The sequence below is a fragment of the Panthera uncia genome, chromosome D1, assembly GCF_023721935.1.
Source record: "Panthera uncia isolate 11264 chromosome D1, Puncia_PCG_1.0, whole genome shotgun sequence".
Taxonomy (NCBI): Eukaryota; Metazoa; Chordata; class Mammalia; order Carnivora; family Felidae; genus Panthera; species Panthera uncia.
This window is the reverse complement of record NC_064808.1, coordinates 46281813-46305900: the sequence shown is the minus strand read 5'-3', so window position 1 is coordinate 46305900 and position 24088 is coordinate 46281813. Positions and strand designations below refer to the sequence as shown.

The 24088-nt window shown below is 36.8% G+C and overlaps 1 protein-coding gene and 1 long non-coding RNA gene across 7 annotated transcripts in view; one reads left to right on the top strand and one right to left on the bottom strand.

Moving 5' to 3' along the window:
- The window catches only part of RNF141 (ring finger protein 141), a 33297-nt gene extending 20369 nt beyond the window's left edge, over positions 1–12928 (bottom strand). Inside the window, exons 1-2 of one of the 5 annotated variants that reach the window (XM_049650129.1) lie at positions 12840–12928; positions 1375–1569 (exon numbers count right to left, since the gene is read on the bottom strand). In XM_049650129.1, coding sequence (XP_049506086.1) covers positions 1375–1517 — 143 coding nt within the window. In that variant the 5' untranslated portion in view covers positions 1518–1569; positions 12840–12928. Of the gene's footprint in view, positions 1–1374; positions 1570–4261; positions 4496–10850; positions 12623–12674; positions 12785–12839 lie in introns of those variants that run through there. The other 4 variants (XM_049650157.1, XM_049650121.1, XM_049650147.1 and 1 more) reach the window with 4 other exon arrangements.
- Positions 12929–13030: 102 nt separating this feature from the next.
- The window catches only part of LOC125936206 (uncharacterized), a 197238-nt gene continuing 186180 nt past the window's right edge, over positions 13031–24088 (top strand). For both annotated transcript variants that reach the window (XR_007461961.1, XR_007461960.1), the window contains exon 1: positions 13031–13181. This is a non-coding gene — a long non-coding RNA (uncharacterized LOC125936206). The remainder of the gene's footprint in view (positions 13182–24088) is intronic.

The following is a 24088-nucleotide window of genomic DNA, read 5'->3' as shown; positions in this document are numbered from 1 at the left end:
CCCCCGATGCTCTTGCTTTCAAAAAGTTAAAAAAAAAAAAAAAAAAGCATTCCATTCATTATTCTATTAATCTATTTTTACTCCTTAAAAATACAGTCCCAGAAGTAATGCCTCAAATACTACCATCTGTATAATCTAAAAAAGGAAAAAAAAAGGAAAAAAGAAAAAGGCTAAAATTTTATGACTATATTTTTATTATAAAAGATCAGACAATATGTAAATATACCCAGTAAAATGTACAATCTCCCTTCACTGCCCCCCTTTTCCAGCAATTCCCCAGAAACATTGTATACATACTTACAGTTCATTTTCTATGCATTTATATGTATATTCATATAGGATCCATCCATATATCTATACAGAATTTCTTTTTTTTTATTAAATGAATGAAATCCAATGTTTCAAAAAGATGTTATCTTCTAAGATAACTTTAATTTTTAAGACATTCTTTATTCTTCATGACTGGATAACAGTAGACTCTGTATTTTAATAGCTTCTACACAGATCAGTATAAAAATTGATACAATAAAGAATAAACTCTGGGCGCCTGGGTGGCTTGTTGGTTAAGCATCTGACTTTGGCTCAGGTCATGATCTCACAGTTCGTGAGTTCTAGCCCTGCATTGGGCTCCGTGTTGGCAGTTCAGAGCCTGGAGTCTGCTTGGGATTCTGTGTCTCCCTCTCTCTCTGCTCCTCCCCTGCTTGCACTGTCTCTCTCGCTTTCTCTCAAAAATAAAAAAACATTAAAAAAAATTTTTTTAAAGAATAAATTCACACAAAAAAGGCAAAGTTCTATTAGATGTGCTCTTTAAAAAGGCAGAGAAATTTAAATTCCATCTCAGAAATCTATTCAAGAGTTAAAGAGATTTAAAAATGTTAGCTAATTAGAAAATATTAACAAACGAAATACCTTGTCCTTCAGTGGTGACAAATGAATTATTACTATTATGTATTTCTATGGCAAAAATAATGCTCAGTGAACACAGATTTATTTATTTATTAACCAGATGAATTGGCTGATGTATAGAAACCTGACTGCCCTTTGACTATCCTAGGAACCTTTCTCTAGAGTGACTAATTGGCTTATTCTTACTCTCTTCTGTTTATGTAAACCTTTAGGTCTTTCAAACAAGAATTGATTTATAAGCCTATGTTCAAAATCCAGTTTTAAGTTCCTTTGGTCTCTTTTGTTCCTGTTACATATTTTAAAATAGCCACATAGAAAATCTTGTAGTAGGCACTCAATAAATATTTGCTAACTGCTGCAGCTGAAAACATTCAGTCTTACCAATCAATATTTCTGGTTACTTCTCAGTCATGGCATATGGGGCATACATCAGGGAGGAAAAATAAAATGAAAAAGAGCAAGCCTTACATATCATTAAGTTCAGCTACTCTCCCAAGAAATTCTTCATAAGTTAAGGAGCCACTTTCTCGAACCAATATGACATGTTTTGCTACTTTTTCTGGTAACTTGCTAAGAACCAACTGTGTCTGATCCGAAATTTGCTGTCCCATGATGAAATGATGTCTTTTGAAATCCAGAAACAGTGTTGCTTCACATAGTTATCTGTCAAATATATATAAAAGTTACTTTCATATATACTATAAAAACAGCAATATACCCATCCCTTCAAGAAAATAAGAAAAACTAGGAATACCTTTAAGTGAGGGTTCAGTAAACTTAAACAAGTCTAAGGTGGAATTTATTTAAACAATAATATTTTTAAAGTAAAGATTTATGTTTTTATTTTTAAGATCATATAACTAAATGAAAAAACAGGATTCACTTATGTTACTGGTAGGGTGGTGAACTTCTAATTCCTATAATTTTGGCAACTCAAAAACCATCACAACTGAGTGGCTCAGTTGGTTAAGTTTCCAACTCTTGATTTTGGCTCAGGTCATGATCTCATGATTTGTGAGATTGAGCCCTGACTGATGGGAGTGCATGACTGTGCTCTCTCTCTCTCAAAATAAGTAAATAAACAATAAAATTAAAAAAAAACAAACATTTTACACACACACACACACACACACACACACACACAGAGGCATTTAAGTGCTTGTATATAAAAGGAAGCTTGTTTATACGCATAATTTTCAAAGGACATTTACTGACTACTTACCACATGTCAGACTCTTACCTAAGAGCTTCCCATATATTACCTCATTTATTTCTTACAACAACCTTAAGGGCGAGGCATTATTATATTCTTATTTTTACAGATAAGGAAGTAGAGCTAAGTAACTTATCTAAAATTAAATGGTAAGTGACCAAAGTGAACTTTGAACTCATGTTTTTCAGATTCTAGTGCTCATATATTTTTTTAAGTTTTTATGTAAATTCTAGTTAACATACAGTGTAATATTAGTTTCAGGTGTACAAAATAGTGATTCAACACTTCCATACATCACCAGTGCTCAGCACATAAGTGTAAAATACTAACATAGTTATTTTTTTAAATTTTATTTAAATCCAGGTTAACATATAGTGTAATAACAGTTTCAGGAGTAGAATTTAGTGATTCATCACTTACGTATAACAACCAATGCTCATCCCACTAACTGCCCTCCTCAATGCCCATCACATATTTAGCTCATCCCCCTACCCAGCTCCCCTCCAGCAACCTTCAGTTCTCTGTATTTAAGAATTTCTTACAGTTTGCTTCCCTGTTTTTATCTTATTTTTCCTTCCCTTCCCCAATGTTCATCTGTTTTGTTTCTTAAATTCCACATGTGAGTGAAATCATATATTTATCCTTCTCTTATTTCACTTTCTAGTACTCATATTTTTAATCACTGATATACCAAGATACATAATCATGATACAATTATATCAGCCAAATAACATTTGTTGAAATACTTTATTTGTAAACGTGCAACTTAATTTTTAATTATAAAATATATGCAAATTAAACACTTTTTTTGGTTTGAAAGCCTAAGAAAATTCAAATATTAGATAATTTAACCACCTCACATTTTCTGCTTAGAAAAGATAGCACTTTTGCTATCTAACTTCTCCGGGTGTTTTAATGTTTAAAAAAAATTTTTTTTTTAATTTATTTTTGAGAGAGAGAGAGCACGAGCAGGGGATGGGCAGAGAGAGGAAGACACAGAATCCAAAGCAGGCTCCAGGCTATGAGCTGTCTGCACAGAGCCCAACATGGGGCTCGAACTCAAGAACCATGAGATCATAACCTGAGCTCAAGTCAGATGCTCAACCAACTGAGCCATGCAGGTGCCTACCAGGTGTTTTAAACTTAAAGTTTATATAACTTGTTTTCTAAGTATGAAGGTGATATTTTAGTTGAAAGGCTGGATCACTCCTTTAATAATCTACTAGCAGTATATATCAATAAGTTATTGAAATGACTTAAAAATGTAATCACAAAACATTTATAACATTTTTTTTAATGTTTATTTATTTTTGAGAGAGATAGACAGAGACCAAGTGCAAGCGAGGGAGGGTCCGAGAGAGAGGGAGACGCAGAATCCGAAGCAGGCCTCAGGCTCTGAGCTGTTAGCACAGAGCCTGACGCGGGGCTCGAACCCATGAACCGTGAGATCATGACCTGAGCCGAAGTTGGACACCCAACCGACTGGGCCACCCAGGCACCCCTGTAATCACAAAACATTTAATAATTACTCTAAAGTCTTGAAATATGTAATTCTGTGAATTGTGGCTAAAGAAGAGTTGAATGTGTTTATTCTGCAAAGTTTTTTTCTTTGGTAAATAATGATTAATCAGAATATCAAGTATTGAGAATATGGTTGAAACAGAAAATAAAGTTTTAGTATTTCTGTCTATGCTGACTTACTCTGTCACTTAATATGAAAATCCCTATTCAACACAAATACTACTACTACTAATAGTAAAGGCAGCTAATACTTTTGATCACTTGCATTGTGTAACACAATCTTCTGAGCACTCTACATATATTCAGGAATTCAGTCAGGGGGACCCGGGTGGCTCCTGACTTCGACTCGGGTCATGATCTCACAGTTTGTGAGTTTAAGCCCCACATCTGGCTCTTTGCTTGCTCACAGCAAAGAGCCTGCTTCAGATCCTCTGTCCCCCTCTCCCTGTGCCCCTCCCCCGCTGGTTCCCCTTCTCTCTCTCTCAAAATAAATAAACTTAAAAAGAAAAAAAAGGACTTCAGTCATTCAAATTCCCATAATAACCATTTTATAGATGAAGAAATAGAATAGTTATGGAAACAAGTAAAGAGAGGTTAAAGTAACAAAGTCACATAGCTTACAGGGTTGTTTTGTTTGTTTGTTTGTTTTGTAATATAAAGTTAGAAGAACAGGGGCGCCTAGGTGGCTCAGTTGGTTAAGCGTCGACTTTGGCTCAGGTCATGATCTCGCCATTTACGAATTTGAGCCCCGCGTCGGGCTCTGTGCTGACAGCTCAGAGCCTGGAGCCTGCTTCGGATTCTGTGTCTCCTCCTCTCTCTGCCCCTCCCATGCTCATCCTCTGTTTCTCAATAATAAATAAAATAACTAAGTAAATAAAAGTCCTTCCCAAGAAGGCAGTAACTTCACACTGATGTACACTACATATATACATGTGCACTACTGTCCTTATTTTTCCTGTTCTAATTCAAACGTGTGAAATATCATTAGGAGCCAATGGTTGTAAACAGGTGTTAGGAAGCCACTGTGTTACCACGGTCTTTTTAAGGCCATGGAGATACAACAGTGAGTGAAAGAAACATGTTTCTTGCCATGATGGAGCATTTGATACAGTGGGGAAGAGACAACAATCACACCAATAAATACATAATTATAAAATGAGAAGAACTAAGCCAAACAAGTACAGGGTGCTACAAAAGCCTATAAAAGGGAGGCTTGATGTAGTATTGTGTCAGGGAAGTCATGCACAAACAACATTTGATTTGAGAAGAGGGATAGAGCAATGGAAAGGAAAGGCCATTCCAGGCAGAAGTTATAGAAAGTGTGTAATGGAGGAAGGAACATTGCACGTTTGAGTCAATAAAAAAAAGGCTAGAGTGACTAAAGCAGAGGCAGAGGGAGAGGGAGACTGGTATCAAGAGCTGGGCTGGTATCACAAGGGAGACTGGTATCAAGAGACGACCTGAAGACAAGCCTGCATGCCTGTCCAACCTGCGGATGGCTAAAATTGGTATGAATGAATAATGTCCACTGAAGACTAGGATTAAGACTGAAATAGATAATGATTTTCTGAAATGGAATAAATTATGTCAAATATGACAAAGTTAAATCCTTAATATTTTTTGAAAATCCAATTGCACAAAAACACAAAGCTAAGATGTGCTTAAAAGCAGTTAAAAAAATATAAAAAGTCTGAGGGTTTCAGTCAAAATAAGCCAACAGTAAATAAGGACAAAAAGGATATTAAGATAATCCCAAACTCTTGCTAGAAGCAGATGTCCAAAGCAAGACCCTAGTCCTATTGTTCTCTGTAATGGGTCCACCACATTGTAGTTCTGTAATCAGCTCTAAGCACACATTTTTAAAGGGCATTAATCATTTGAACATACCTGAGACAGTATACAAGATGTTATGGATCTAGCAAAGGAAACAAAGTGATTTATTCTAGATAAGCATAATTCAGTAACAACCAATAGGTTTGTTCAAACATTTAAAGAGATTTCATGTACAAGAGTAAGATTTATTTTATATAATTACAGTGAAAATACTGGCCTATAAGTGTGAATTAGGCAAACTTCAGGTCAAATAAGAAATTTCTATCATCCACAATTATCCAGAAGTATTAAGGGCTGTCTTGTAATGTATGCGAGCTTGTTTTCATTGGAAGTGTGGAAGTGTTTAAATAAAGATTAGAAGTTCATCTAATGAGTGTTTTAGAGAAGATGTTTGCTTGGGTGAGAAATAGAGTAGGTGACTCCTAACCTAATATTTCATTCCTAAAGTGAAGCTTAAATTCCCTCTAGCTTTCCTGTACCAATCCAATCAAAATGCAATAAAAAATTCTAACCAACTGGACTGAAAACTTTAAATTACACCTATATTACTTAACAAAGAAAAAATTAAACTTTTGAAATACACGATCTTAATATTTAGTATAAAACATTTAATGATAATTTAACCAATGTGCCCACCAACCAGATATTTAAAAAGAAGCTTTAGTCACTTATTTATTGAGTTAGAAAATGGTCCCTTTTGTTTCTGAATAGTTTTGATCTGATGCCCTAACTCTGAATAAGGTTTTTAATTTGATGCAGCATATTAACTTGTTATCCTGTAATTGCACTTGGTATCTGGAAAACCTAATCACTAACTCCTCTGATTAATTTTTTTAATGTTTATTTCTGAGAGAGAGAGAGAGAGAGAATGAGAGAGAGAGAGAAAACTAACCAGCGGGGGAGGGCCAGAGAGAGAGGGAGACACAGAATCTGAAGCAGGCTCCAGGCTCTGAGCTGTCAGCACTGAGCTCCACTTGGGGCTCAAACTCATGAGCTGTGAGATCATGATCTGAGCTGAAGTTGGATGCTTAACCAACTGAGCCATCCAGGTGCCTCACTAACTCCTCTGATTAAAAGGCAACACTAGACACTAAGAGAGTCTGGGCAGTGATTCTCACCCTGGTTCAGTGGATAGGGCCTAGAATTTACAGTTCATTTTGAATACCATAAAATAGGGATAATAATGATAAATATTAATGTTCATCACTAACATAAATATATGATTCTGTGATCTATATGCATTATAAAACCAAAACCAAGGACAGATATTCACAAAAACAGTCTGTTGTGGCCATCCTCGAGTCACCCGCCATAGGTTTTTCAGTGTCCCTCTTCGGTGACTCTGCACATTCTTTTATAAAATAGCACACATCATCAGTTAGGTCACTTGACCATCCCCCTCTGTGAGCTTCCTGAGGATAGAGGCTGTGTTCTCTCTTCTGGTAGATACATAAGCATACAATAAATGTTTATGAACAGATACAGTAAATATTGTTGACAGATCTTTTAAAAATTATTGTTCACTTAGTATTCTTTTGACTCCTAACTTGTTCATTCATCTAGTAATAACTTGGAAAGAAGTTGAAATTTTTAAAATACATGAAAAAAAATTGTAAAAATTCATCACTAATTTAATGTGTACATGAATTGAAAAATATTCATTATTTGATAGTAGCAAATAATTCCCTCTAGACAGAGCACAGTAGTATAGCATAGGAACATAATTTGTACAAACCACTGGCATAGAACTCAGTACAAGATAAATCTCCCATCAAATGTTCTTAAAGAGGGGCGCCTGGGTGGCTCAGTCGGTTGAGTGTCTGATTTTGGCTCAGGTCATGATCTCATGGTTCATGAGTTCAAGCCCTGCTTCGGGCTCTGTTCTGACCGCTCAGAGCCTGGAGCCTGCTTCAAATTCTGTTTCCCTCTCTCTCTCTGCCCTTCCCCCACTCATTCTCTGTCTTTCTCTCAAAAATAAACATTAAAAAAATATTTTTTTTTTAAGTTCTTAAGGAACTATCAGTTCTCATACTATTATGCCATCTATAATTTAATGCCACCTGCCTTTCTAGCAGGATAATAAAGGCACACCTTGTTTTATTTTTATTGTATACACCTTTATTGTGCTTCACAAATATTGCCTCTTTTTTTTTCTTTCCCAAGTTGAAGGTTTGTGGTAACCCTGCATGGAGCAAGTCTATGGGTGCCATGTTTCCAATAGCATTTGCTGACTTCATTTTTTCATGTAACATTTTAGTAATTCTTGCAATTTTTCAAACTTTCTTCTTATTATATTTGTTATGGTAATCTGTGATCAGTGATCTTTGATGTTACTATTGTAATTGTTTTGGGGTGCTATGAACTGCACCCATATGAGATAGCAAACTTAACTGATAAATGTTGTGTATATTCAGACTGCTCCATTGACAAGCAGTTCCTATCTCTATCCTTCTCCAAAAGCTTCCCTAGTCCCTGAGACACAACAATATTGAAATTAGGCCAATTACTAACCCTACAATGGCCTCAAAGTGTTTAAGTGAAAGGAAGAGTCACACATCTCTCACTTTAAGTCAAAAGCGAGAACTGATTAGCTTAGTAAGGAAGGCATGTTGAAAGCTGAAATGGTCCAAAAGCTAGGCTGCTTGCACCAGTTAGCTAAATTGTGAATGCAAAAGAAAAGTTCTTGAAAGAAGTTAAAAAGCGCTATTCCAGTGAAAACACAAACAATAAGAAAATTAAAAAGCCATATTGCAGAGGGGCACCTGGGTGGCTCAGTCTGTTAAGCATCCAACTTCGGCTCAGGTCATGATCTCACAGCTTAGGAGTTCAAGCCCCGCATCGGGCTCTGTGCTGACAGCTCAGAGCCTGGAGCCTGCCTCGGATTCTGTGTCTCCCTCTCTCTCTGCTCCTCCCCTGCTCGTGCTCTGTCTCTGTCTCAAAAATAAATAAACATTAAAAAAAAAATATTTTTTTAAAGCCATATTGCAGATATAGAGAAAGTTTTAGTGGTCTGGATAGAGGACCAAACCAGGCACACCATTCTCTTAAGCCAAAACCTAATCCAGAGCACGGCTCTAACTCACTTCAATTCTGTGAAGGCTGAATCTGGTGAGGAAGCTGCAGAAGAAAGTTTGAAGCTAGCAGAGGTTGGTTCATGAGGTTTAAGGAAAGAAGCCATCTCTGTAACATAAAAGTGCAAGGTAAAGCAGCAAATGCTTATATAGAAGTTGCAGTGAGTTGTCCAGAAGATCTAGCTAAGATTAATAATGAAGGTGGCTACACTAAACAACAGATTTTTTTTTAATTGTTTTATTTTAGAAAGAGCGAACATCAGCTGGGGAGAGGAGGGGAGGGAGTGGGGGGTAAGAGAGAGGGAGGGGGTTGAGGGGGAGAGAGGGAGAGAGGGAGAGACGAAGAGAGGGAGATGGAGGAGGGGGGTGGGGAGAATCCTAAGCAGGCTCCATACTCAGCATGGAGCCCGATGCAGGGCTCAATCCCATGACCCTGGGATCATGACCTGAGCTGAAATCAAGAGTTGGATGCTCAACTGACTGAGCCACCCAGGTGCCCCTAAACAACAGATCTTCAATGTAGATGAAACAGTCTTCTATTGGGAGAAGACGTCATTAGAATTTCTTCATGGATAGAAAGGAGAAGTCAAAACCTGGCTTCAAAGCTTCAAAGGACAGGCTGACTCTCTTTTTAGGGGCTAATGCAGCTGGTGACTTTACACTGAAGCCAATGCTCATTTACCGTTCGGATTAACCCAGGGCCCTTAAGAATTATGCTAAATCTACTCTGCGTGTGCTCAAGCCTGGATAATAGCACATCTGTTTACAACATGGCTTACTGAATATTTTAAGCCCACAGTTGAGACGTACTGCTCAGAAAAAAAAGATTACTTTCAAATTATTACTGCTCACTGACAATGCACCTGGTCACCCAAGAGCACTGTTAGAGATGTACAATGAGATTAATGTTGTTTTCATGTCTGCTAACACAACATCCATTCTGCAGCCCATGGATCAAGGGGTAATTTCAAGTCTAATTAGTTAACATTTTGTAAGGCTATAGCTATCACAGAGTGATTCCTCTGATGGATTTGGGCAAAGCCAACTGAAAATCTTCTGGAAATGATTCACCATTCTAGATGCCATTAAGAACATTCACGATTCATGACAAGAGATGAAAATATCAATATGAACAGAAATTTTTAAGAAGTTGATTCCAACTCTCACGGATGACTTTGAGGGGTTCAAGACTTCAGTGGAGGAAAGAACTGCAGATGTGGTAGAAAGAGCAAGAGAATGAAAATTAGAAGTGGAGCCTGAAGATATGACTGAATCACTGCAATCTCATGATAAAACTTTAAAGGATGAGGAGTTGCTTCTTATGCATGAGCAAAGACATTGGTTTCTTGAGATAAAATCCATCTCTGGTGAAGATGTTGTGAAGATTGCTTAAATGAAAACAAAGGATTTAGAATATTATATAAATTTAGTTGGTAAAGCAGTGAAGGATTTGAGAAGTCAATTTGAAAGTAAATTTGAAAATTGACTCCAATTTTGAAAGAAGTTCCACTGTGTATAAAATGTTACCAAATAACACTACATGCCAGAAAGAAATCACTCATGAAAGAGTAAATTGATGAGGCAAACTTCACTCCCAAAATAAAGTATTTTTTAAAATTAAGGTATGTATATTGTTTTTTTAGGCATAATACTGTTTCACACTTAATAGACTACAGTATAGTGTAAACATAACTTTTATATGCACTGGGAAACCAAAACATTCACTTGACTCACTTTACTGCAATATTTGCTTTACTGTGGTGGTCTGTTACTGAACCTGCAATATCTCCAAGGTATGCCTGTAATGTGCTTTCAAAAAAACATTTCAAGGATTTTCTAAATAAAGAACAAATGTTATTTTGAAACTCATAAGAATATCAAGGATTCCAAAAATGCCACATTCTCTAGTGGGTGGTAACATACACTTGATCACTTCTTTTTCTAACAAACGAATTGTTGTAGTTCAAATATTCATTACAAAGATATAAAAATCACATCATGTGCACCTGGCAAAACAAAAACCAAAACAAAGGAAAACCTCCATGAACATTTAAACTATATCCATTAATAAAAGGATTAAAGCAAAGTTTAAAAGCCTGAAAGTACAGTAAAATGACTAGTTGACAAGTACTGTAGTATTTAGAAAACCTCTCTGAAGCCTATTCTCCATGAATTTTTGTATCAACTTCCTTACTTACAAAAATAATAATCATCAACTACTTTCATTAAGTCAGCTTTAAGATCAGTGATAAAAACTAAGTTCTAAAAACTAGATCCCTAAAGACACTATTTACTTTGTTACTCACCGCTTACTCAAACTCTACATCTATAAGCAGATATCAGCTGTTCTGCAAGATAAGAAATTAACAGTAGCTATGATGGATACATAAGGAAACAATTATACTAGTTACTACAGAAGCTGGAATGCTTGTTCTGGGCTCAAAGATCTTAATTAGAAAAAAATATATATAGAAAAAAAACTACAAAAAGAGAGTACTTGAGATTAAGACTGGATTTTTGATAGCACTGTTGTGTTTACTAAATACATTTCATATTTGGAAAAATACACTAACTAGACTTGTAAGCATTCTCTCTGGGCTTTCCCTGCCTTTTTGGGAGAAGGGGAAGGGAAGTCTGTGAAGCGTTTAGACATGAACTAAGAAGGATCAGGCTACACACATTAAATATAAAGTTCACTTACACCAAATGACAGCACATTTTGGAGACATACAATCATATTCTAGAGGAAACTATTTAGAAACTGCAGTCAGGCAGGGGTAGCTCAATCAGTTAAAGTCTGACTTCGGCCCAGGTCATGATCTCACAGTTCCTGAGTTTTAGCCCCGCATTGGGCTCTGTGCTCCAGCTCAGAGCCTGGAGCCTGTTTCGGATTCTGTGTCTCCCTCTCTCTCTGCCCTTCCTCCGCTCATGCTCTTTGTGTCTCAAAAAATAAATACAAGTTAAAAAATAAAAATAAAAAATAAAAAACAAGAAAAATAAAGAAACTGCAGTCAGAATCAAAGGAAAGGAGAAAAACCCATACTTCTTTTGAGTTCTGAATTCAGAAAGCATCACTTCTTAGGAGTGACTTCAATACACAGGTTACTGATTTAGGATCGTTGATCCATGGCACCCCATACCCCGCATGAAATTCTGAATGGATGGAGCTCATCTTATAGCAAAAAATGGGCGGAAGAGAGGTGAAAAATAACTTTATGCAGAAGATCTAAGACTTACAAACCATAGGAAGTGTTAAGGCAGCTTTATAAATACGCCAGAGGAAAGAACTAAATAAATCATTTGGCAGCATGAACTAGGACAGGGTCGGAATATGAATGTACACTGATATTTAATAAAGGGGCTAGGGATAAATTTGAATAATAGCAGTAAATCCACATTTGTAACACGATACAAATAACAGAAGAAGTCACTGCAAAAGCTAACACAGAAGGCTTTCTTTCCAGGAGTAGTTATTACAGTTATTAGAAAGGAAACTTTTTGTCTCAGACGGGGTCAAGGTAGCTGGTTCGACAAGGCAAGCCTTTTGGGAAGATGGACAGTGTAAGCTAATTTAGCAATAGAAGGCCGGCTAAGCAGATCGACTTGGCCTTTTCTGAACTATCGCCCCAGGCAAGGGTTTCTAACCTGAGGTGCCCAATGCGGCAGGGGCACACAAGGTTTCTGCAGCACCGGTGTGTTTACTAAACGCACCCACCACCCTCTGGCCATCCTAGCTGTCTCGGCCCCTCCTCAAGCGCACCTGCACGTTTAACCAACAGCTATTTCCGCTGGCCCACTTGACTGCGCCGGCGGCAATATTCAAAAGCAGTTTCCGGCTCGAGAAGGACAAACCCTCTCCTAGTTGTCCAGAACCACCCCTCCCACTGGACAACCATCTGCACCTCTGGCCACTGGAAACTGCCGGGTTGGGTACGCAGCGTCCGCAGAAGGGCCTCCCAAACCAGCCCTGCGCCCTAAACCGAGGCCTAGAAGGATGGCGGGGCCGGGCCTGTCGCCCCACTGAAGCCCGGCTTGACAGTGGAGGACCGGCCGGTGTTTCTTCTCCCAGCCCCGGGGTCTTGGGGCAACAAGGAAGGGAAACGGAGAAAGGACAGCACGATGCAGCTCACCCCTGGCTCAAGGCAACGGGCTACCGGCGGCAGCAGCTCCACCTCAGCCCGCAGCTCAGACCCACAGCGGCAGCGACGCGGGCCGGGCCTGCGACCGGGTCGCACCTCAGTGACGCAGAAGCCCCGCCCCCAGAGCGTTTTTGGAAACAGTGCGCAGTCACTGACCCCAGCCCTCCGCTCCTGTTCCGGCTGTGGCGTGCCGCTCAGCTTGAGGATCTTTGACGTTCGAGCCCCGGAGGCCATCTGAGAGGGTGACGCCCCAGGAGGGGGCCGAGCCCAAGAGGAGGCAGGAGAAGCCTCGCTTGGCGGGCTCCTAGAGGCTCGGTGAGGTGAGGTGGCCTTTGCTCCCGCCTGGCCGACTGCCGCCTCCTGACGCCACCTCCTGAGCGGCTGTCGGGGGCCCGCCCAGCTGTTGACAAAGGCCGCACTGTAGAACCCGGGTTTGGTGAAGGGTTGGATTCCAAGCCACCACTTGTTAGGCCTCCCACTGGTCATAGCTACACAAAGGTAATCTTGTTATTTTACCATGCGATGGGGCCAATTATACTCACCTAGCTAGGTTGAGAAGCAAAAAGAAACTATATGGAAAGTAATTAGCACTGGGTCCCACAGGGTAAGCCCTAATAAATGGCAGCAATTCTTATGAACACATGCTGTGATATTATTGCTGCCCATTAAGCATCTGTTGTGTGCAAAATACTATACAAGTCACCTTACAGGCATTGCTCTTGTTTAAGTGGTTTGTTCAAAGTCTCACAGCCAGTGAACAGCAGAGCAAGGACTTAAACCCAGGTTTAAATTACTTACGATAGATTAAACTAAATTAAACTACTTAGCAGGTAAATTAAACTACTTACGATTCTTAATGTTTGGACACTTGTGTATCAGTTATTTGTAGATTTAAACTGTGAAGAATTAATCCTGCCCTCTAATAATAGCTATTGACCATAGAAGAAGCCCTGTTCCAAGTACTTTAAAGGTATTAATTTAATCCTCACAGCAATCCTGTTAGGTAGGTATTATTAATACCTTCATTGTACAGTTGAAACAGGAAAGTATGTTAAATTTTCCAAGGGTCAACCAACCAGTAAGGAACAGAGCTGTATTCAAACCCTAACTGACTGAACCATGAGCTTGCGCTTTTAACTCTTGTAAACTGCCTCAGTAAGACTTCATCAGGGCCAGGCTCATGTTGTCCGTGTACTCCCCTTTTATACATTACGGAGAATGTGCCGAGCATTCTCTGCCTGACAACTAGCACACAACCTGGCCTGCAATAGTTGTTCAGTATTTGAACATGTGATGAATATATGAACCTTGGAAAAACTAAGCCTAATAATGATAAGCCTAAACTAAGCCTATAAGTAATGATTTATTAAAAAAAAAATCTAATTAAATTCAGCAAGATTCTGTAGTTTAGCCTTATCTGGGCCTGGGAGTCTGGAATATTTCTCTGTAAAATTTTCCTTCAATTAAAATAGTATTGGAGGTTCTACTTAGTGCAATAAAACCAGGCAAAGAAATAAAAGGCATAGAGATTGGAAAGGAAGAATAACACTGTATTTGCAGATAAAAATACCATGGAATAGTACCCAAAAAAAAAGCTACTGGAACTAATTAGTTTAGCAAAGCTGCAGGATACAAAGTTAATATACAAAAAATCAGCTGTATTTCTGTATACTAGCAATTAACAATTGGATGTTGAAATTTTTAAAATATCATTTAGCAGCAAAAACAAAAACACAAAAACCTAGAGATAAATGTGACCAAAGATGTGAAAGACATAAAATGAAAACTGTAAAACATTGCAAGAGAAATTAATGATCTAAATACAGAGATATATCATGTTCATGGATCAGAAGATTCAATGTTTTTAAGATGTCATTTCTGTCTGAATGGATCTACAGATTTAAGGCAAGCCCAATAAAAATCATAGCAGATTCTTTTTATAGAAATTATCAACCTGATTCTAAATTTTATATGGAAATGCAAAGGAACTAGAGTAGCCAAAACTTTGACCAAGAAAAACAAAGTTGAGGGACTTACAATACTTGATTTCAAGACATTATAAGAAGGGCGCCTGGGTGTCCGAGTTCATTGAGCTTCTGACTCTTGATTCAGCTCAGGTCTTGATCCCAGGGCCGTGAGATTGAGCCCCACATCCTTAAGATCCTCTCTCTCTCTCTCTCAAAAAAAAAAAAAAAAAAAAAAAAGACATTATAAGAGTTACAGTAATCAACACAGTGTGGTATTGATGTGAAGATAGATATAAATAGAGCAATGTAACAGAATTGAGAGCCCAGGGATAGACCTACACACACAGAGTCAATTGATTTTCAACAAATATGCCAAGGCAATTCAATGGGGAAAGGATAATCTTTTCAAGAAATGGTGCTAGAACAATTGAATAGTTATGCCAAAAAAATGAAAAGAATCTCAATCCTTTCCTCATACCATATAAAAAAATTAAAAAATGGATCATAAATCTAAATGTAAGAGCTAAAAGTATAAAACTCATAGATGAGAATATAAGGAAAAAAAATACGTTACCTTGGATTTGGCAAAAATTTTTTAAACATGGCACAAAAAGCATCTTAAAAGGGAAAAGAATTGATAAATTTTACCTTCTCAAAATTAAAACATTTTTTCAAAACATACTTAAGAAAGTAAAAAGATAAGCCATAGACTGGGAGAAACTGGAAAGCATATATTTAATAAAGGACTTCTAACTACAATATATAAAGAACTCTTACAACTCAGAAGACAACCTAATTTTTAAAACTGGGCAACAAATTTTTAAACATTTTTTTAAACGTTTATTTTTTATTGAGAGACAGTGAGAGATAGAGCATGAGCATGGGAGGAGCAGAGAGAGAGGGAGACAGAATCTGAAGCAGGCTCCATGCCCTGAGCTGTCAGCACAGAGCCTCACATGGGGCCTGAACCCACAAACTGCAAGACCATGACCTGAGCCAAAGTCGGATGCTTAACCAACTGAGCCACCCAGGCGCCCCTGGGCAACAAATTTAGATAGACACTTCACCAAAGAAGTTATACTGATGACAAAATAAATATATGAGAAGATGCTTAACATCATTAGACATTAGGGAAATGCAAATTAGAAGTACAATGAGGTATCACTGCATACCCTAGTCACAGAATGGCTAAAATTAAAAAGACTGATCATACAAATTATTGGCAAGGATATGGAACAATTGGAATTTTCATATAGTGCATTTTGGGAATATAAAATGATACAACTAATTTGGAAAACAATTTGGCCATTTCTTAAAAAGCTAAACATATACCTACCATATGATTCCCATTGCATTCCTAGGTATTTACCCACTAAGACTATGAATATTCATTGCAGCATTATTTGTGATAGGCCCAAACTAGAAACAACCCAAATGACCACCAGCAGGTGAAAGGAAAACAAATTGTGGTATATTCACACAGTGGAATACTGCTTGACAATGAGAAGGAATGGACAATTGATAGACTCAACAACATGAATGAATCTCAGAATAATTATTCTGAGTGAAAGAAGCCAGACCAAAAAAGGAACACATACTGTATGATTCCTTTGATATAGAATTCTAGAAAATCCAAACTATAGTGATAAAAAGATCAGTGGTTGCGATCAGTGGGATGAAGAGGATGAAAAATGGGGACTGGAGATTGGTGGGAAGGTGGTATCACAAAGGAGAAAACTTTTTGTAGTGATAGACATGTTATTTTTCTTGATTGTAGTGATGGTTTCACAGAAGTATACTTGGTCAGAAGTTCTCAAATTGTCTACTTTTATCATGTGCAGTTTACTGTATGCAAATTTTGCCTCAATAAAGTTGGGATGGAAAACATATCTATTTAAATTTTAGAAGGCTTTATATTACAGCCTAATCTGAGCCTGGGAGTCAGAAAATCAGTGCAAATTGCTTTCAATTTATAAAATTGAAGTAGTCCTTTTTTATACTTCAGAGAGAGTGTAGTGAAGATTGCAACTATAGGAGAGACTACAAGATTAAAATATTTTAAAATTAATATTGACATCTCTAGATAATTTCTTTTAAGCACTACAGCGTTTTTCTTAACTTTCCACAAGTGTAATGATTAAAATATAAAACCATAAGACATTAATAAAGATTATCTTAAAAGCTGTAATAGAAGAGATTAGAAATTCTGAAATAGGAGTTATGAAGTTATTTTGTAGCAGGCAAAGGAAACCTTTATTTTTCTTATATAAAAAAAGGTGCAGGAAAATGTTTGTAGGAAACCACAAGTATAAATAGCAAGAGTTAAGGAAAGAGAAACTACTAAGTTAACCCTTTTATAAGAAGAAGAGTGGGGTGTGCCTGGGTGGCTCAGTCAGTTGAGCAACCAACTCTTAATTTCCACTCAGGTCATGATCCCAGGGTCATGGTGATCAAATCCTGTGTGAGGCTCTGCGTTCAGCATGGACCTAAGCTGCGCTCAGCTTAGGATTCTGTCTCTCCTTCTGCCCCTCTTCCAGCTCTCATGCTCTCTCTCTAAAGGGGGAGGGGGAGGAGGAGGGAAAGGAGGAGGAGAAGAATTGATCCTTTTGTAATGAATCTTATAATTTGTAATGCGTATTCAGATTTTCATAGTTTAGATAGGTATTTGCCCATCCAAATACAGAGGCTTCAATGAAATTGTAGTAAACACAGTCCTGTAGTGAAGACCAGGAAAATTTGAGAGACTTTTAAAACTTTTTTGTAAGAAAATATGTCCAATGCCTCCTGCTTTTTGTTAGGTCACTAAACATCTGTGATAGGACTGTGGGAATATATGAGGAAGGCTCTGAGTGGTTTTGGATTGTAAAAACTTTTAACTTCCTATATTAATCCATAAAATTATGAAGTTAAAAGAACTAATAAATCATTTGGTCCAACATTCTTCATTTATAGGTGAGGAAACTGAGATCCAAAGATGACAAGGTCCTTCACCTAAGGACCACAGAGCAAGTTAACTAAACTGTGTTAGAATCCAGATATGCTGACCACCAGTCTAGTGCTTTTCCTCACAGTACATTACTGCTTTTAATTATATTAGTGTAGAATACAGAGGAACAACTGGCCACCTATAATTAAGATTAAAGCTTCATCATCTTCTAGAATGATGCATTTTGAGGTTTTTATGTCTTATTGATCCCTCCTTTCTGGCTGTTTCTTCTCAAGCTCTGCCCTCAGTTTTCTGCTTTTATTTTTGAACATTTGGGGAGCTCAGGCACTTGTAGCTTCAATTATCATCCATATTCAGATGATTTCCAAATCAACATTGCCAATTGTTATCTTTCATTAGTGTTCCAATCCTGTATTTCCGTATTTACATAGACCATCTCCCAGAGGGATGCATGTACTACAGTGATGGGCTCCTGAATTCAATAATTTCCTTATCAAAGTAGCTTCAGTATTCCTTCTGGTCTCCCAGGTTAAATCATATGAAGAGATTTCTTTCTGTCTCCTAAAGCATTCTGTCATGGTATCCTATATTTTCTTTAAAATTTCTCTTTGCTTTATTTTTTTATTCTTTTTTTTTTTTTGAGTTCTTAGTGTTTGCCAAGTACCAAAAGTATTCTATATGTATTATCTCATGTAAGCCTCACAACAGTCCTAAAGATAGATATCAATATCATCTCAATTTTACAGAAGGGTAAACAGTCCTGGAGAGGTTAAATAAATTGCCCACGGTTACATAATTCATAAATGGTAGAGCAGGGATTCAAATCCACTGTCTGATTTTAGAACCTCAAGTTTTAGCTACTGAGTTATATTTCTACTATTGGGCTTAACCCATTCTTGTCCATTCCATACTATCATCTCAATACAAGTCCCTTGTCTCACAGATGAATTTGTATAACAACATCCTAGCCAATCAACTTATCCTGAAACATATTTATTCAATCCATCTTGTATCTTGCTGCCAGACCAACCAACTTAAAACATTATTAAGTCTATGCCATAAAGGTGCTGGTGCTCAGTATTAGGTCAGAACATATCAACAAAATGGACCCCAGTGTTTGAGAACTCATTTTAAATGGATGATTTTACAATCCCATTGCCCCAGAGATCTATCTGGATCTTGGGAAAAGTCTAATATACTACCTACCCCCATTGTTATGTCATTCCAAACCACCTCCCAACACTCTCCCCACAATCCTTCATTGCTATGTTCTATGATCACTGATCTTTGCAGTTCTTTACGACCCACTTTCCTTTGGCATACCTCTTCACTCACCTCATGCTAGCTTCCTCTCTGCCTTAGCTATGTCAGTTTGACCTCAGGAATTTCCATTCTCCTGCCAACAACTCCTCTGCCATTATCTGCCTTTCCTTCAAACAATTTCTACCTTACTGAAATCAAAGGAATCTGCTTCCATGACAACCTTTTTGGCTGGGAGACAGTTAACATTCTCTTCCCTAGCTGTCACATCCTTTCACATCAGTGTTTTAATACTATCAACCAGCCATCTCTCTTCTTTAAACTTTTCCATCTGGAAGTCTGTTTGTTGTTGTTGTTGTTGTTGTTGTTGTTGTTGTTGTTGTTGTTTTCTAAGCTAACTAGGCCTAATAACTGCAGATCAAAGAAATCATGTTTCTTCTTATGCAAATGCAAAACTAAAATCTTCCCGTTATCATGTACAATGCAAGGAATGATCAAGCCAGGGGAAATGAAGTCAGAAAGTTCAAGAACAATATAGAGAATACTTGCTCCAGTCCTGGGAGCTATCCAACTTGGTCCTTTGGGTCCTTGTTACCAAAGACAGACCAATGTGAGATGACACAGTTTACTCCCAGAGAGCAATCCCAGGTCAGTTTATCACTCTGCTACATGGAAAACAAGGACTAGAAACAGCCAGTTCATAATTATATTTCCCAGATTATCTAAAATATGTCCTTTACAGATGGTAAATTTGTACTAATTTGTTTTGAATTGGGATCCAAACAAGATCATCTCATTACATTTTGATTGTTATATTTGAAATTTCTTTTAATTGAGAGCAGTACTCCTCCCCTCCTTTCTTCGTACTATTAAATTATATCAGAAACTGGGTGTATTGGGGTTCAACCAGAGAAACAGAACAAGTAGGAGATATATACTAAGAGATTTATTGCAAAGAATTGGCTTACTCAGTTGGGAGAGCTGGTAAGACAAGTTAGAAATGCATAAGGTAAACTGTCAGGATGGGCAGAGTGGAACTTATGGGCATGAGCTGAAACTGCTAGGCCCAGGTAGAATTTCTTCTGGGCATCCTCAGTTCCTGCTCTTAAATTGTTTCAACTGATTGAATCAGACTCTTCAAGATTATCTAGGATAATCTCTTTTACTTAAAGTCAATTGATTATGGACTTAATTACTATATAAAATACCTTCACAGCAACACTTAGTTTAGTGTTTGATTGAATAGTGACTAAAAGTCTAGCTATATTGACATACAAAGACTACCACGTTGGGTCAATTGTGTAGATTATTCCTACATTCTAGATTTATCTGTTTTCTTCCTTGTAGTGTCATTTATTTTGTTTTCTTTCCATATTTCCTATAAATACAGTTTGGCTTTAGAGAGATTCAGGCTCCATCAGACTGTTCTGGCAAGAAAATAGTTGGTGCTGTGTGCTTCATGTTACATCAGGAAGTCCACAATATCTGCTTGTCCACTTTTAGACTGATCATTGGGGTTTTCATCAATAGTTTATCTAATGATTTTATCTATTAGGATGGTAGTCTGAATCCATTTTATTACGGATTAAAAAATGATGATTATTTATTAGTATGTTTCTGTAAAAAAAACCTTTTTCTTATGAACTGGGGCTACCTTGAAATACTGTTCATACAGGAAAGGCAAGAAAAATGTCAAATTCTTTCCTTTTAAGGAGTTGGTACCTAGTTACTTGCAATCATGTCCAACGTGTAGAATATAACATTTTTAGTATAACTACAAATTTATGGGTTTTATATACTTGATCAGTTGCATTTAGTATTTCTTTTGTTGTTTAGTCCCATCTTTGGCCAATGGTAAGCACCTCATATTGTCTTTTTGACAAGACAACTTTCTTGCATCCTGGTCTCTCCCTGGCTTATCTTCTTTAATTCCGGCTTCAGATCTGGAACCAGCTATCCCTCCAAGGAGTTCTGGATCCTTTCAATGGGGAATGGTATTTTAGAGACGACAATCTGGTTGCTAGATGTATTCATAGCTATTGGATTATGATTATTTCTAGTCCTTTTTGGAGGACAGAGCTAGGGAATATATATGTTTGAAAAGAAAATAACAATTTAGAGTTTGTACTGATATTCCTAATTTAAATTTAATATTACAAGACTTTAAATATAACACTATTTTAATAGTTGTCTCTCTTTAATCTTACATTGAAAATCATATTACCTAATTAAGTAATTATTTATATTATAAAATATAGAAAATAGATACAAAATAAAAATCCCAATATACTGACTGGTTACTGAATGACTTTACATGTTCTTACTGTTCTATTTGTCCTTAGACTATGTATCACTAGTGACGCAGAGTCAAAATAGCTGTGTTCTAGTCCCTTGAAATAATTCTCCTTTTTCTAGTAGTTCCTCAGTTTGTTTTCTTACTTTTAGAAATTTATTTTTAATTTTACTTTTGAAATGTAAAATTTTTCTACATTTCCCAAGTTGGAACTATATAATAAGGCATATTTGGAGAAGTGTCATGCCCATTCCCAGTCCTCTACCCTGTTACCTCTTTACTCCTACTTTTAAACATTTTTGTGTTTTTTCCAGGATTTTTGCAAATATAAGCAAATACATACACAAACATAAATAAAAGTAGAAACGTGTTTGTGTTTTCCACCCCATTATTACACAATGTATAGTGTTCTGTAACTCCTTTTTTTTCACTTAATAATATATCCTGAAGATCATTTCATATTAGAGTAATGAAAAAATAGAGATTTACTTCATTTTTGGATAACTACATAGAATTCAAACATATGGATTTATCATAATTTCTTTAACCAGACCCCTTTTGATGGACATTTGGGTTGTTGTTATCCACAGAATTCAACAGTCAATGATCTTTTATGTAAGTAATTTCACTTTTTTTTTTGTTTGTTTTAACCAGGTATTACCTAAGTTCTCTCTATGGGAAGAATTCTCAGCAGGAATATATGAGGGTGCTCATTACTCTGCACCTGGATCAGAAGAATATTCTGTCACATTTTTGAATTTGTGCCAACCTGATAGAAGTGGTGTAGCAAGGATAATTTTCATTGTTTCTTATTTTGAGTAGTAGTCAGCTTATTTCTTATATTTAAGAGCCATTTTCAATTTTGTTGTGAATGGTCCATTCTTATCTTTTGTCCATTTTTCCCACATTTTAGGTATATGGTTTCATATTTTACATCTTTTTATTTTACAAATCCCTTGACTGATTTTTACAGAAATACTTATTTTTACTGCTTTTGTGTTTTTTACTTTTCATACTCTCACTTATGGTCTTTCCTTTGCACTCAGAGTCCTCTTTAATTAATTTCTTATAGGGCTGGCTTAGTGGTCATGAACTCCTTTAGCTTTTGTTTATCTAGGAAACTCTTTATTTGTCCTTCTATTTTGAATGATAGCTTTGCTGGATAGAGTATTCTTGGCTGCACATTTCCCCCTTTCAGCACTTGGAATATATCATGCCACTCCCTTCTGACCTTCAAAGTTTCTGCTGAAAAATCTGCTGATAGCCTTATAGGGGTTTCCCCTTGCACGTAACTGTCTTCTTTTCTCTTGCTGCTTTTTAATAGATTATTTTCAAAAACCTACTAATGGAGAAAACATAATATGATTTTAAGATATTTTGCTATGATACAGCACTTTTTTTCATGTTTATTTATTTTTGAGAGAGAAACAGAGACCACATGTGTGCAGGAGGGGCAGAGAGAGAGGGAGACAGAGGATCTAAAGTGGGCTCCATGCTGACAGCAGGGAGCCCAATGTGGAGCTCAAACCCATGAACTGTGAGATCATGACTTGAGCTGAACTTGGATGCTTAACCAACTGAGCCACCCAGGCACCTCTATGATACAGCAGTTTATGCAGTTTTGTAGCATCTAAGTCTTTGCTATTACAATTATTATTTATAATATTGACTTTTGCTGAAATTATTATCTTCATAGATAAAAGAATCTGTACATGGAGTATTCTATCAGATCTTTTTTTTATTCATAGATATTTTACTTTTAATTGATTTTTATTTTTTTTTTGATCACAAAGAATGTCTTCAACTTAGCTGAAGACTAAACCCAAAGAAAATAACAACAACACAGTTGGAGTAGTAAAATTAAAACTCTGGAAATGTTTCAAAAGGAATCTAATTTCTAGAAAATGATAGTATTTGTTAGGCAGAATTTCAGATTGCCAAGAAAGCATCCTAGACTTCAAAGACTAAAGTAAAAATCTAGAGACCAAGGAACCAAATTTTTGTCAATATTTATTGGCTATGTGGTTTCCTAGGGGCCCTCAACTTTCTTTGACTTGACCACAGTTCAAAACACACTGCAGTTTCCTTGTTAAAATAAATATTACTGTGAGATTGCTCACAATAGCGGTGAGTCAATAGCCAACTCAGAGAGTAAAGTTCAAACACAATAGTCTTTATTCATTCTTCTGGTTTGTTAACAACTGCATTCTATACTAAAAGTAGGACATCAAAATGAACAATATTTAGGTGGACAGGAACACTTGGTCCTATAGTGAATGATCTTAACACTTAGTATAGACAGCTGGATAAAGGTAAGACTTGGAACTTGTGAAATCCCAAAGAATATATGCATTCATTCATTCAACAACATTTACTGAAAGTCAACTAAGTATGTGCTAGGTTAGCATGTACTACACAAGTGCTAAAGATAAAAGGAAAAATAAAATATTGTATACAACTAACAATAGTACAAGGTAGTGATATATAAACAAATTGCAAATAGAAGGAATGAGAAGGATTCATTAATGTAGGAGGTAGCCTTCTAAAATGGCTCCCTGCCTTCTGGTATTTATGCTCTTGCATAATTCCCTCCCCTTAAGTGTGGTCTGGACATAGTGATGCTTATAATGAATAGAATAATAGCAAAAGTAATGGGATGTCACATCCAAGATTTGGTCTAAAAGATTATTATTTCCATCTTGCTATTACCCTCTGTCTTTGGCTTTTTCTCTTGCTTGCTCTAATGAAGTAAATTGCCATTTTATGAGCTGCCCCAATGGATAGTTTCACATGGGAAGGTACTGAGGGCAAACTTTGGCCAATAGCAAACAAGGAACTAAATCTTGCCAACAATAGTATGAATGAACCTGGAATTGATACCTTTCCAATAGAGCCTTGAGATGAATACAACCCTGGCCAACACTTTGATTGCAACTCT